We start from the raw sequence: 13,902 nt of genomic DNA on the forward strand, positions 1-13,902 counted from the left end.
TTGTGCACTCAGCGCCATTTTGTCAGACGCCTAGAAGGGTCGTCGCCTCGCAGTTACAGTTGGGGTAAGAATTTCAGGCTCACTCTGAAACCTTCATGGACAGAAAGATCCTAAATAATAGTGCTTCACCCCTTTAGTCTGCTTAGCTCCCAGTCAGGTAACTTTGTGTGAACTAGCTCCTTACTCCTGGATTCTAGAGATGGTCTAAAGTCACTGGAAACTTTCCCTGAGGAAAAGCGATGGAATAGTTGGCCATTTCAACAGGTAGCTAAGACTAGACTGTGAAAACAGTGGTTGGACCAAAGTCACCCAGATCATATGGTGTTAAGAATATAACCTCACCAAATTGGGACAGCTGCGAGGGAATGAGCGCCTAACCCAGTTAGTTGTCCAGGACTGTCCTTGGGCACCATTTCCAGTGTTCCCAGAAATGCGTGACGGTGTGACATTTTTATTCAGATGCAAAGTGGATGTGTAGGTTATTTAAGCTGGATCCAAGGACCACAGGCCCAGACAAATGAGGTAGATGTTTGTCGTTTTGGGGTCCTGAAGCAAACGGAGCCCAATTCTCGAAAGACTCTTGTTCTGGTTTCCATATCCGAGGAGTCCGCAGGCTGAGGGCCATTTGCCGAGGTCCATTGAGTTTAAATGATGCTCGGTGCTGACCTGGTAGTATATGAGACACTCCACAGTCATCTATATCTAGCGACATAGGGGGCCGCGAGAACATTTTTGAGTTTCCTAAGTTTAAAGGAACCTCTGCGCTGATTTGTGAGATAGAGCGCCTCCCCAGGCTTTCATAGGTGGTGATCTTGTGCACTCAGCGCCATTTTGTCAGACGCCTAGAAGGGTGGTCGCCTCGCTGTTACAGTTGAGGTAAGAATTTCAGGCTCGCTCTCAAACCTTCATGGACAGACAGTTCCTAAATAATAGTGCTTCACCCTTTTAGTCTGCTTAGTTCGCAGTCAGGTAACTTTGTGTGAACTAGCTCCTTACTCCTGGATTCTAGAGATGGACTAAAGTCACTGGAAACTTTCCCTGAGGAAAAGCGATGGAATACTTGGCCATTTCATACAGGTAGCTAAGACTAGACGGTGAAAACAGTGGTTGGACCAAAGCCACGCAGATCATATGCTGTTAATAATATAACCTAACCAAACGGGGGCAGCAGCGTGGGAATGAACCCCTAGTCTACTTTATCCCGGACTCTGTCCTTGGGCACCATTTCTGATGTTCCCAGAAATGCTTGAGAATGTAAAGTGGAAGAGTAGGTTGTTTAAGGTGGATCCAAGAACCACAGGCTCAGACAAACTACTTTTGTATCATTTTGGGATCTGGAATTAAACGTGAGCCCCATTACAGGAAACAGCTTGGGCCCCAGTCTCCTTGTTGGTGAAGAGAAGAGCCTGAGGACTGTTTTTTGACCTTTCCCGAGATTAAGGGATGCCCCAGTGAGGACTCGGCCATGTGAGTCCCTCTGCAGTCATATATTTCGTAACACGGGGACTGCGGGCACATTTTTGAGTTTCCTAAGTTTAAAGGAACCTCTGCGCTGATTTGTGAGACAGAGCACCTCCCCAGGCTTTCATAGTTGGTGATCTTGTGCACTCTGCGCCATTTTGTCAGACGCCTAGAAGGGTCGTCGCCTCGCAGTTACAGTTGGGGTAAGAATTTCAGGCTCACTCTGAAACCTTCATGGACAGAAAGATCCTAAATAATAGTGCTTCACCCCTTTAGTCTGCTTAGCTCCCAGTCAGGTAACTTTGTGTGAACTAGCTCCTTACTCCTGGATTCTAGAGATGGTCTAAAGTCACTGGAAACTTTCCCTGAGGAAAAGCGATGGAATAGTTGGCCATTTCAAACAGGTAGCTAAGACTGGACTGTGAAAACAGTGGTTGGACCAAAGTCACCCAGATCATATGGTGTTAAGAATATAACCTCACCAAATTGGGACAGCTGCGAGGGAATGAGCGCCTAACCCAGTTGTCCAGGACTGTCCTTGGGCACCATTTCCAGTGTTCCCAGAAATGCGTGACGGTGTGACATTTTTATTCAGATGCAAAGTGGATGTGTAGGTTATTTAAGCTGGATCCAAGGACCACAGGCCCAGACAAATGAGGTAGATGTTTGTCGTTTTGGGGTCCTGAAGCAAACGGAGCCCAATTCTCGAAAGACTCTTGTTCTGGTTTCCATATCCGAGGAGTCCGCAGGCTGAGGGCCATTTGCCGAGGTCCATTGAGTTTAAATGATGCTCGGTGCTGACCTGGTAGTATATGAGACACTCCACAGTCATCTATATCTAGCGACATAGGGGGCCGCGAGAACATTTTTGAGTTTCCTAAGTTTAAAGGAACCTCTGCGCTGATTTGTGAGATAGAGCGCCTCCCCAGGCTTTCATAGGTGGTGATCTTGTGCACTCAGCGCCATTTTGTCAGACGCCTAGAAGGGTGGTCGCCTCGCTGTTACAGTTGAGGTAAGAATTTCAGGCTCGCTCTGAAACCTTCATGGACAGACAGTTCCTAAATAATAGTGCTTCACCCTTTTAGTCTGCTTAGTTCGCAGTCAGGTAACTTTGTGTGAACTAGCTCCTTACTCCTGGATTCTAGAGATGGACTAAAGTCACTGGAAACTTTCCCTGAGGAAAAGCGATGGAATACTTGGCCATTTCATACAGGTAGCTAAGACTAGACGGTGAAAACAGTGGTTGGACCAAAGCCACGCAGATCATATGCTGTTAATAATATAACCTCACCAAACGGGGGCAGCAGCGTGGGAATGAACCCCTAGTCTACTTTATCCCGGACTCTGTCCTTGGGCACCATTTCTGATGTTCCCAGAAATGCTTGAGAATGTAAAGTGGAAGAGTAGGTTGTTTAAGGTGGATCCAAGAACCACAGGCTCAGACAAACTACTTTTGTATCATTTTGGGATCTGGAATTAAACGTGAGCCCCATTACCAGAAACAGCTTGGGCCCCAGTCTCCTTGTTGGTGAAGAGAAGAGCCTGAGGACTGTTTTTTGACCTTTCCCGAGATTAAGGGATGCCCCAGTGAGGACTCGGCCATGTGAGTCCCTCTGCAGTCATATATTTCGTAACACGGGGACTGCGGGCACATTTTTGAGTTTCCTAAGTTTAAAGGAACCTCTGGGCTGATTTGTGAGACAGAGCGCCTCCCCAGGCTTTCATAGGTGGTGATCTGGTGCACTCAGCGCCATTTTGTCAGACGCCTAGAAGGGTGGTCGCCTCGCAGTTACAGTTCGGGTAAGAATTTCAGGCTCACTCTGAAACCTTCATGGACAGAAAGATCCTAAATAATAGTGCTTCACCCCTTTAGTCTGCTTAGCTCCCAGTCAGGTAACTTTGTGTGAACTAGCTCCTTACTCCTGGATTCTAGAGATGGTCTAAAGTCACTGGAAACTGTCCCTGAGGAAAAACGATGGAATAGTTGGCCATTTCAAACAGGTAGCTAAGACTAGACTGTGAAAACAGTGGTTGGACCAAAGTCACCCAGATCATATGGTGTTAAGAATATAACCTCACCAAATTAGGACAGCTGCGAGGGAATGAGCGCCTAACCCACTTGTCCAGGACTGTCCTTGGGCACCATTTCCAGTGTTCCCAGAAATGCGTGACGGTGTGACATTTTTATTCTGATGCAAAGTGGATGTGTAGGTTATTTGAGCTGGATCCAAGGACCACAGGCCCAGACAAGTGAGGTAGATGTTTGTCGTTTTGGGGTCCTGAAGCAAACGGAGCCCAATTCTCGAAAGACTCTTGTTCTGGTTTCCATATCCGAAGAGTCCGCAGGCTGAGGGCCATTTGCCGAGGTCCATTGAGTTTAAATGATGCTCGGTGCTGACCTGGTAGTATATGAGACACTCCACAGTCATCTATATCTAGCGATATAGGGGGCCGCGAGAACATTTTTGAGTTTCCTAAGTTTAAAGGAACTTCTGCGCTGATTTGTGAGTCAGAGCGCCTCCCCAGGCTTTCATAGGTGGTGATCTTGTGCACTCAGCGCCATTTTGTCAGACGCCTAGAAGGGTGGTCGCCTCGCTGTTACAGTTGAGGTAAGAATTTCAGGCTCGCTCTGAAACCTTCATGGACAGACAGTTCCTAAATAATAGTGCTTCACCCTTTTAGTTTGCTTAGTTCGCAGTCAGGTAACGTTGTGTGAACTAGCTCCTTACTCCTGGATTCTAGAGATGGTCTAAAGTCACTGGAAACTTTCCCTGAGGAAAAGCGATGGAATAGTTGGCCATTTCAAACAGGTAGCTAAGACTAGACTGTGAAAACAGTGGTTGGACCAAAGTCACCCAGATCATATGGTGTTAAGAATACAACCTCACCAAATTGGGACAGCTGCGAGGGAATGAGCGCCTAATCTACTTGTCCAGGACTGTCCTTGGGCACCATTTCCAGTGTTCCCAGAAATGCGTGACGGTGTGACATTTTTATTCTGATGCAAAGTGGATGTGTAGGTTATTTAAGCTGGATCCAAGGACCACAGGCCCCGACAAACGAGGTAGATGTTTGTCGTTTTGGGGTCCTGAAGCAAACGGAGCCCAATTCTCGAAAGACTCTTGTTCTGGTTTCCATATCCGAGGAGTCCGCAGGCTGAGGGCCTTTTGCTGAGGTCCATTGAGTTTCAAAGATGCCTCGGTGCTGACCTGGTAGTATATGAGACACTCCACAGTCATCTATATCTATCGACATAGGGGGCTGCGAGAACATTTTTGAGTTTCCTTAGTTTAAAGGAACCTCGGTGCTGACTTGTGGTATAGAGCGCCTCCCCAGGCTTTCATATCCGGAGACTTTGTGGACTCGGCGCCATTTTGTGAGATGCCTGGAAGGGAGGTCGCTTCTCTCTGCCAGTTGGTGTAAGAATTTCAGGCTCACTCCGTACCTTTCAGGAGAGAAGCTTCCCCAAATAATACAGCTGCATCTCTTTGGCCTCCCTAACCCCCAGTTGAGTAAGCTTGTGGGAATGAACTCCTTACTTCGGGTTTCTGGAGACTGTCTTTTCCTTTTTCTAACATTCCCGGAGGAATTCAGGTGGAATCTCGAGATGAGTGAAACGAGTAGCTTTGAACGGATTGTGGAAACATTGTTTTTTTGTTTTTTTTTAAGGGAACCACAAATGCTAATGTTTTAATGATGTAACCTGCACCAAACAGGGGCATGCTCGTGGGAATGAGATTCCTCTGAGACTCTTTGGTGCTATTTCAGAGGTACTCACAGATACAGGATCAGGTGACATTTTCCTTGTGAAGTTTACATGGGGAGTAAACGTTAGTGGGTTTCTGAAGCTGGATCCAGGATCCATAGGACCAGAGAATTAAGTTAGATTTGTATTCATTTGGGGTCTTGAAGCAAGCAGGCACTACTTATTGGAAAGAGCTGGACCTTCAGTTCTGTTATCAGTGAACTCTGAAACCTGAATTCCATTTTGTGAGATTTTGTTGAGTTTAAAGAGTGCTTCAGTGCTGACTTTAGCTAATGAGACAGATATCTACACCCATCTAATTGTGGTGACACCGGGAATTTGGGGATGTATTCTGAGGTTCTTTAATTTTATGAAAATTTCTGTGCTGACTTTTGAGATAGAGTGATTGTCCAGTCCTAAACATCTGGTGACTTTGTGGATGCAGCACCATATTGTGAGACAGCTGGATTGTTGGTGGCCTCGCTGTGCCTTTCCAGTTGAGGTAAGAAATCCCTCTGACTCCAAATCTACTCATGATACATTGATTACCCCACCCCAACAAACACAGCTTCCACACATGGTCTTGAGTTTGAAAGACAGACACCCCCTACCTTCCATACTGTGCCACTGGGGGATTTTTTCTCAGGTTTCTAGAACAATTTTGTACCAGAGATGACAGCTTAGGGTGGAGGAAAGCACACCTTCCACTCTGATGTTTCCAGAAATAATGCAATTCCATCCCTAATGTCAGCCTAGCTTCAAGTAGAGCTCACCTGTAGGAGTGAACCCTTTGTTCCATGATACCTGAGGACAAAGGAAAGACAATATTTTAAGTTGTTCTGTTAGAGAAGGAGGTGGAATAGTATACTGGGTGAAACATGTTCCCAGGATTGTAGTGTGAAAACCCTGCTTGGCGATGAGTGACCCCACAATTTATTGGATAGAAAATGTGAGCTACTTTAAACAAGGGAAAATTAATTGAAATAATCTTATTCCCTTCCTTCTCTTGGGACTATGGCAATAGTTACCAATTCAGAAATCAGACATCACAATCATTTTAAATAAAGATGCTAGATGAGAGTGGCTTTTGGAAGATTGTTTCTAGATGGGTAAGCCCAAACCACCTGGTTAACTTGTATCATTTTCAGGATCTTGAAACAAGTAGGGATGTTATCCAAGCTTCCGCATCTGCATACAAACAGTTCCCAGACTCTGAAACAACTTGTGAGATTCCTTGTAGCAATACAGCTACACCCTGCTTTCTGAATGTGGGTGAGAGCCTAGGGCAGGCAAAAAGTCTCCATCAGGACATAAGGACCAATAATAATGCCAATTTCACCCTTCAGTTAGCATTGCATGGAATGTAACAAGCTTTTAGCAGGAGATGCTTGCTGGGTCCAACTTTGTGGTCCACGAATACAGGCATAGTTAAGAAGTTCTCAGAAATAAGCTTAGCTCACATTCAGGGAGGAAGTTAGACCTGAGAGTGGACCATAAAAGCTCCAGTCCAGAGAAAGTGTCACATGCCATTGTTACTGGGCACTAAACATGGCCCCAGATGCAGAATTCAGCCTCTGCTCACTTTCAACAATGTAGAGGAGCAATGTTTAAGGTTACATGAGCCTCAGGGGTAAGTTCACATTCATGTTGCAGTAACTTCCCTGTCGGTGGATTGTTTAGGTCCCCGGCAGGCTAGAAACATGGTTCTCAACTTGTGGGACACAACCCTTTTGGGATTATATATCAAACACCCTTCATATCAGATATTTACATTAGGATTCACAACAGTTGTAAAAGTGCACTTATGGAGTAACAACCAAAATAATTTTAAAGTTGGGTGTCACTACCACATTAGGGAATGTATTAAGTGTCAGTATTAAGAAGATTAAAGAACACTCATCAAGAGAGTACCCAAATTGCTATTCAGTGGGTCCATCTGGAGGAATGACCCCTTCCATTCCTACTCTGGGATTCAATGTCTAAATTTTTAAAAAGATTTCTGAGAGGAGTGTGTTTTTCTGTTATTTGTAGAACCCTCACATAAGATAGAAAGGACCACTGGAGGCTTTTCAGATTCTTGCAGTAAATCCGGGTTGGTTGGTATGAGTGAGCACTTTCTCTTGCAAGAAATGACTTGGAGTCCTCCAAATAATTTTCTGCCATTTCTGGAAGTTACAGAATGCCATAGTTCTCACTGAAGGGGAAGAGGCCCTCCACATACTGCCACATCCTCATCCAGGTGCTCAGGGAGGTGTTATATCACAATTTTAGGATCCTGGAGGGCTGACACATGCTTTCAGTCAGAGTAAGTGTATAGTAGAGTGCAAAGACTCTTTCATAATTGGGGGGCCCAGAAAATGCAGGTCAAGCTCTGCTGTCTAGTAGACTCAAAATAGTACTTTCTTGCCTCCGACCAGCTGTCAGCAGTTGGTTACAGTGTCGATGCCATTTTTAGAGTTCCCTGGAGGAAGGAGGACTTGGTCCCTTTCTGACTCAAGTGTAAGTTGCTGGTGACCTACACATGCCCTGTACCATATAGACAGCCTCCATTTAATACAGTTGCATGCCTTTGACTAACCTGAAACAAACAAGAACCCTTATTTGTGGTCCCGTATTCCTGCCCCACTATTTCACCTACTTCCAAGGACTTGCAGTACACAGAACATTTTCTTTCTGGAGCTTAAAGGCTGCCGTACTTTTAGCTTTAATGGAATTCATGGTGGCCTATACTGCATCCTTTCTGTATAGGAGGGTCAAAGATAACGCAGGTGCACTGTTGTTTGTGTCCCTTACTAAAGAGTCCTGTAGTTTGAATCAAATAGGTGAGCAGGAAATCATAATTCCTCAAAGGCCAGGTAAAGACATAGTCCTCTTTCTTACAGTCTGGGTGAGAAGTAAGGGTGAATTGTAGATTAATTCAGCTATATACTTATTGTACACACCTGCAACGTATGGGATGACACCATGTAGAAATTAGCCTTTTCTGTTTTTTTTCACCTATTGAAATCTGGGAATCTTTAGTTAGAGAGACACTTCAATGGTTACCAGTACTTGCTGGTTTTGCAGGTTCGATTCATAGCCAGGAATGGTGCTTCACAACTCCATTTCCAAGGCAACAGGAGCCATTTTCAAGTTCATTTGTGTATGCGCCAGGAATATATGTGTTCTGTTTAAGTAAACTTTTTTAGGTCTAGTAGTGATGGGACTTGGAGGATTTGGAAGAGTGTAGGACATAAATCATGCTGGTAAATTTGGTAAGATAGAGCAGATCAGGACCCAGAGACACAGTGTCACACACCTGAGTCTTAGGTGACTCTCAGCTCCCTGACTGACTCATTGACAACACCCTTGTGGATAAAATAAAAAAGATTTCTGGAGTCATCAGATGAGGCCAGTACAATGTGAGGGTGAGAGCTCTGGTTTAACATCTGAAATCCTGCTTCAGATTTAGTCGCCCCAGATTAAACCAGCTCTACCTAATTAGTCTCAAGTCAACTAAGCAAGTACAATCAAGAGGAGTATGTTCCCAGTTAGACAAACATCCCAGCATAGTGGGGTATGTAAGTCCCACCCCTAGCTGAGGAGCTATAGGTAATTGATACCTACTGGGGAGATTTTGTTTTCCTTACGTTTGCAGATTCTTGTCAGTTGATCATACTTCAGTCGATGTCCACATGCCCAAGTGTATAAAGGTATTACAAATTTCACTAAATGTGCTAAAAACTATGAGAGTCCAGTATTTATAGGGACATGGAGGGTTTGGTAGAGTGTGTACAACATAAAAGCATGTCAGGAAGTCTGGTAACGTGCAACAGGTCAGGACATGTAGGCTCAGCGGGCACACACCTGAGGCTTAGTTGACTCTCAGCTTGCTAACAAACCCCTTACTTGGAACACAGGCCATGCTTCTCACACAGAAGAGAAATGATGTATAGTCATGTAGGTTAAAAAAGAATTCTGCATGTTAATGAGCTACCTGGAGGCCTGAAGGTTTTAGCCAATAAGCTTCCCATTTTGGAAATCCCACCTGCAAATAGTATTTAATATCAGGTACACCCTGAGAAGCAGGGTATAGTTTTAAGCATCCATTTTGTGTCGTGACAATAAACAGTTTGGAACCACAGATTGTCTCTGTTTACCAAGAACTGCTGTGGGAAGCCATGGAGGCCTTCTACAGAGACCCAGCTTAATCTCCCTTAGAAGGCCTCTCTGTGCTCCCTGCCACAATTGCCACCATGCCAACCGCTGTCCATCTAAAGACTAACATACCCACTGGAACAATCTGGACCTCCACTTTACCCCAGCCCTTGGCTAGATGCTGTTCCCAGTCGCCAGGATCCCAGACTCCATTCTCAGCTCTTCTGTAATTCCCAGCATAGCTTGGAAATCTAAGAGCATGAGAACCCCACGGCCCTGAGCTCGATGAAAGATGAGGAACCCCCTTTACCAACTCTGGCTTTCTTACATCTCTGACTGTGGTTTTCCACCACCAGAACAGAGCCTAGGTGCTTCTGTCTGGCCTAGCACCAGCCCTGGCAGCAGGAGCATGGGATAAGCACAGTCAAACTCCCCTTTTTCCAGCTCCCCAGTGACAGAGCTGACAAGGCCCTACAATACAATAGGAGAGATGTTGAATATGATTAAATTGTAATTTATGAAACTATACAAATTTCAAGAAAATATTTTAAACTTTCATGATGCTCTCTGTGTACTCCTGCAGATCCTTGTATTCAAGATGAAAGTTTTCAGTTAGTCTGAGGAACCCCAAATTAGTGCTTCCCCATATCAATTCTGTATCTAACATGGTGGAATTCATTCCTAGCAGTAAGGCTCTGTCCTCCAATGGGACTCTGAGTAACATCATTTTTGGAGCAATTGTAATAGACAGAGCCCAGTCTCCATGAAGTGATATGTGAAGACCCTGTGTGTAAACTGAAGAGATGTCCTATTAGATAATCCAGCAGGATCAGAACAATAGGGATTATAGTACACGTGACTAGGGTAGTCAAATGAGTGGCCTTCTTTGACCTCAGTAGATAGAAGGTCAGAACCTTATTCTGAGGTCCGTGGTAAAGAGGTCCTAGGAAAGAGAGTTAATCAAGGTAAAATCCAGGGTTCTCTATGGACAGCACACTTCAAATACTCCATATAATATCCAGCATTGCCATTGCTCTCATAGCTGCTCTCATAGGCAGTGTGAGACACAAACCACAGTTATGCATATACACTCCATTATCATTCTCTCTCTTTTCTAAGGAAGGTGAGCCTATCCACTGAAGGATATCAGAGCAGCAGTTGGAGTATCAGAAAATTATCAGAAGAGGTGTCCAGCATTTGTAAGCAGTCTAGGTAAGTTTGAGTTACCATGGTGAGACCTAAAGGAGAGAAAAAGAGCAATACCCTCCATAACACAGACTTTCCTAATACCTGCCAAACTCCCTAAATTTTTCCAGGAAAGCCTTCGGTATGTGAGTACTGTGACTGCCTGTCCTTTATGCTTCATGATTTGTTTGTGATTTATTTGCGAGATGAAGACTTTGAAGTCAGGTTGGCTGAGGAGTGATGTCAGGATGGGGAACAGAGAGAGGAGTCACAGGATTAGCTGTTATGTCAGACATGTATGTCTGGGGACTATGAGTCCACGGCACAGAATATACAAACTATAATATCTCAGTATGTTCTGTGGCCAATAATCAGGGGCATTAGGTGTCATGCTTACTTGTCCATTTGGCAGGAATGTGGATGTCTTTGGAAAGATGAGGTCTTGTGTTAATTGCACAAAAGTGAAGGTGCCAGGAAGAAGTCAGTAAATCAACCTCAAGTGGGTTTTGAAACCCCATTATCAGCCCAGATTCACTCAGGTCATATGACCAATCCAAGATAACCCACTCAGATGTAAAAGGATTTGTCATCTTCTCAGATATCAAGAAGGAATACAACTTGACCCGGGTGCATAGCCATTCTTAAAGACAGGTGTCCAAGAATCGTGCAAGTCCATGTAACATCCTCCAATATAGAAGTGAAGGAAACCTGTCACAGGCCCCCCAAACACTTCTCACACACCTGACATACACACTGCTGGAAGGGGATGTCTTGATACGCACTCTATCTTTTTTTCTGGTCACAGGTCTCAAGGAACTGAGATCCTGGGAAGGGGGAGTTTGACTGGAGATATCAGAGTGAATATCTCAAGAGGGCAAGGACTGAAGGTAAGGACTGAAGATTTCCTGCCATTTAAACAACATGGGGTTTGTCCTCTACCTGCCCTCCTGTAAGCTGTGAAGAAGCTCAGGGACCATAGACGATTTCTGTTACCTCTTCTTCTCTTCCCTCTGTATCACAGAAATAGGACCTTGGTTTAAATAACTTAGCCTCAGATCATAAGGTGAAGCAGTCCAGACCTTGTCACTTATCAAGGTGAGCATAGGGCAGGTCTCACACCTTAGGACACATGAACACCATTGAATTGTCCAATCTCTTGTAAGTTAGTCTGAATCTGTGCAGCCAGATGTGAAGTGCCATTCACGCATTATATTATGTTTCAAAATACTGGTCAGTTAAGATTTTTCAGTAGACTATCTGATTGGCAGGGTCTAGCACTTGCAAGGGAAACATGAGTAACCAGAAAGATCATAGAAGACACCACTTACTGGGGTATTGTTACCCCGCACCCCCACAGTAGACATTATCAGTACTGTTAATGAAAATTCAGTCACAAACTAGCAGTTTGAATCTGTGGAATGTGGTCAGCATGTCTTAATGATTTGAAACTCAAAGATATGAAAATCTTCCTCTGGGATAGTGTCCTCAGATCCTGTAACCGGGGCACAAGTATCTATCCTCAGAATTTATGGGGATGTAGATACTGCAAGTATATAACAATGGTTCAAACAGTTGAGAACATGAACACCCGACATTCTCTGGCATCAAATATTCTGGTGGTATCCCTGAGCTTATCTTCCCTCTGACTGCACCCCAAATAGGTTGTTCATTTTCTGTTTCTGTATTTCAAGGTTCTCAGACTGCTATGAGTCCTTGTAGCCTAGAGCACTATTCAGAGGTTTTGAATAACATGACTTTTCGCAGGTTGTTCGACTGTGACTGCAAATAGAATCCATAAACTCTCTCCACTTTCCCACCAGGTCTGTGTCCTCCTTGTTCTGATTAGGACAGTATCCAGCCTGTCTGTACCAAGGAAAACCACAATGGATGATGCCCATAACATCCAATACAGCAACCTCCAAGACAATGCTCAGGCCGAACAGGAGTTGGACAATGCCCAGGCTACCATGGCTGCAGCAGAGGAGGAAGAAGCCACCTCCACCTCAAAGGCCGAGTATGGTAGTGGAATACCAAGTCCTCTCCAGAGTCCTGAGAGAGCCTGCTCTCCCTCTGTGGCACTGGCCTCCATTCCTGTAGGCCCATCTGAGGAGGCTTCCATCAGACAATTAGAGGCGCTGGAAGACCCACTCTATTTGTTGCACAATGCACAGAACGTAAAGGTGTATGATTTGGTGGACTTTCTGCTTTTCAAATATCAAACGAAGGCATTCACTACCAAAGCAGAAATGCTGGAAACCATTGGTAGAGAGTATGATGAATATTATCCTCTGATCTTTAGTGAGGCCTCTGAGTGCATGAAGCTGGTCTTTGGCCTTGACATAGTAGAAGTGGACCCTTCTGTCCATTCCTATGTCCTTGTCACTGCCCTGGGCATCACCTATGATGGGATGCTGACTGATGTCCAGGGTATGCCCAAGACAGGTGTCCTCATAGTTGTACTGGGTGTCATTTTTATGAAGGGAAACTATGTCAGTGAGGACATTATCTGGGAAATGCTGAATAATATAGGGTTGTGTGGTGGGATGGATCCTTACATACATAGAGACCCCAGGAAGCTCATCTCTGAGGAGTTTGTCCAGGAAGGGTACCTGGAATACAGACAGGTGCCTAACAGTGATCCTCCTAGCCATGTGTTCCTGTGGGGCCCAAGGGCCTTTGCAGAAACCACCAAATTGAAAGTCTTGCAGTTTTTTGCTAGCATTACTAAGACTCATCCCAGAGCATACCCTGAAAAATATGCAGAAGCTCTGAGAGATGAGATAGACAGGGTCGAGGCCTGGATCTTCCAGCAGATGCTTCGACATCTCTGATCTGGGCACTGTCTAGTGCACTGGCAATTCATATCTAACATCAGGTCAGACAGAGTAGTCACTGATCCAGCTATTGTACCCTCAACTGGGAGCTGGTGGGAGGAGAGCATAAAGCTTTCTATGTTTATTCTATTTGGGTGACTTTAGGATTCTTGGCATTTCAAAATGTTAATACTCTTATTATAAGTTGCATTATGTTCAAGTTTAATCTTTTTGCAATGCATGCATTCTTGTTTTCCAGATTTGAAACTGCATGAGGATGACTTCTGTCTGTCTTTGTAAAATGTCCCAACCTACTAGTACACTGAAATTGGAATTAAGTTGGTAATGGAAAAAATCTCAGCTTTAACTTGCAAAACAAGAATAAAATAAAAATTTTGATTGTCTTATACTTTTTAGTCTCTCATTGTGGTTAACATATTAAAATTTAAACTAAAAATTATAAATTGAATTTCTATCACAAAACACTTCACTGTTCTTTGTAAAGTTGTGTGTTAGCAGTGGGATATTTCTAGAATTCAGATATTCCCTTATCTAATGAAA

The 13,902-nt window shown here is 44.4% G+C and overlaps 1 protein-coding gene across 1 annotated transcript in view; it reads left to right on the forward strand.

The window, feature by feature from the left end:
- Magea10-ps4 (MAGE family member A10, pseudogene 4) overlaps window positions 1–13,697 on the forward strand; it is a 49,537-nt gene extending 35,840 nt beyond the window's left edge. Inside the window, 5 exon segments of the mRNA XM_063280518.1 lie at window positions 5,670–5,708; window positions 10,463–10,555; window positions 11,334–11,415; window positions 12,349–13,335; window positions 13,337–13,697. Coding sequence (XP_063136588.1) covers window positions 5,670–5,708; window positions 10,463–10,555; window positions 11,334–11,415; window positions 12,349–13,335; window positions 13,337–13,375 — 1,240 coding nt within the window. The 3' untranslated portion in view covers window positions 13,376–13,697.
- The last annotated feature ends 205 nt before the right edge of the window (window positions 13,698–13,902 follow it).

This window comes from Rattus norvegicus, chromosome X (assembly GCF_036323735.1).
Source record: "Rattus norvegicus strain BN/NHsdMcwi chromosome X, GRCr8, whole genome shotgun sequence".
Lineage (NCBI taxonomy): Eukaryota > Metazoa > Chordata > Mammalia > Rodentia > Muridae > Rattus > Rattus norvegicus.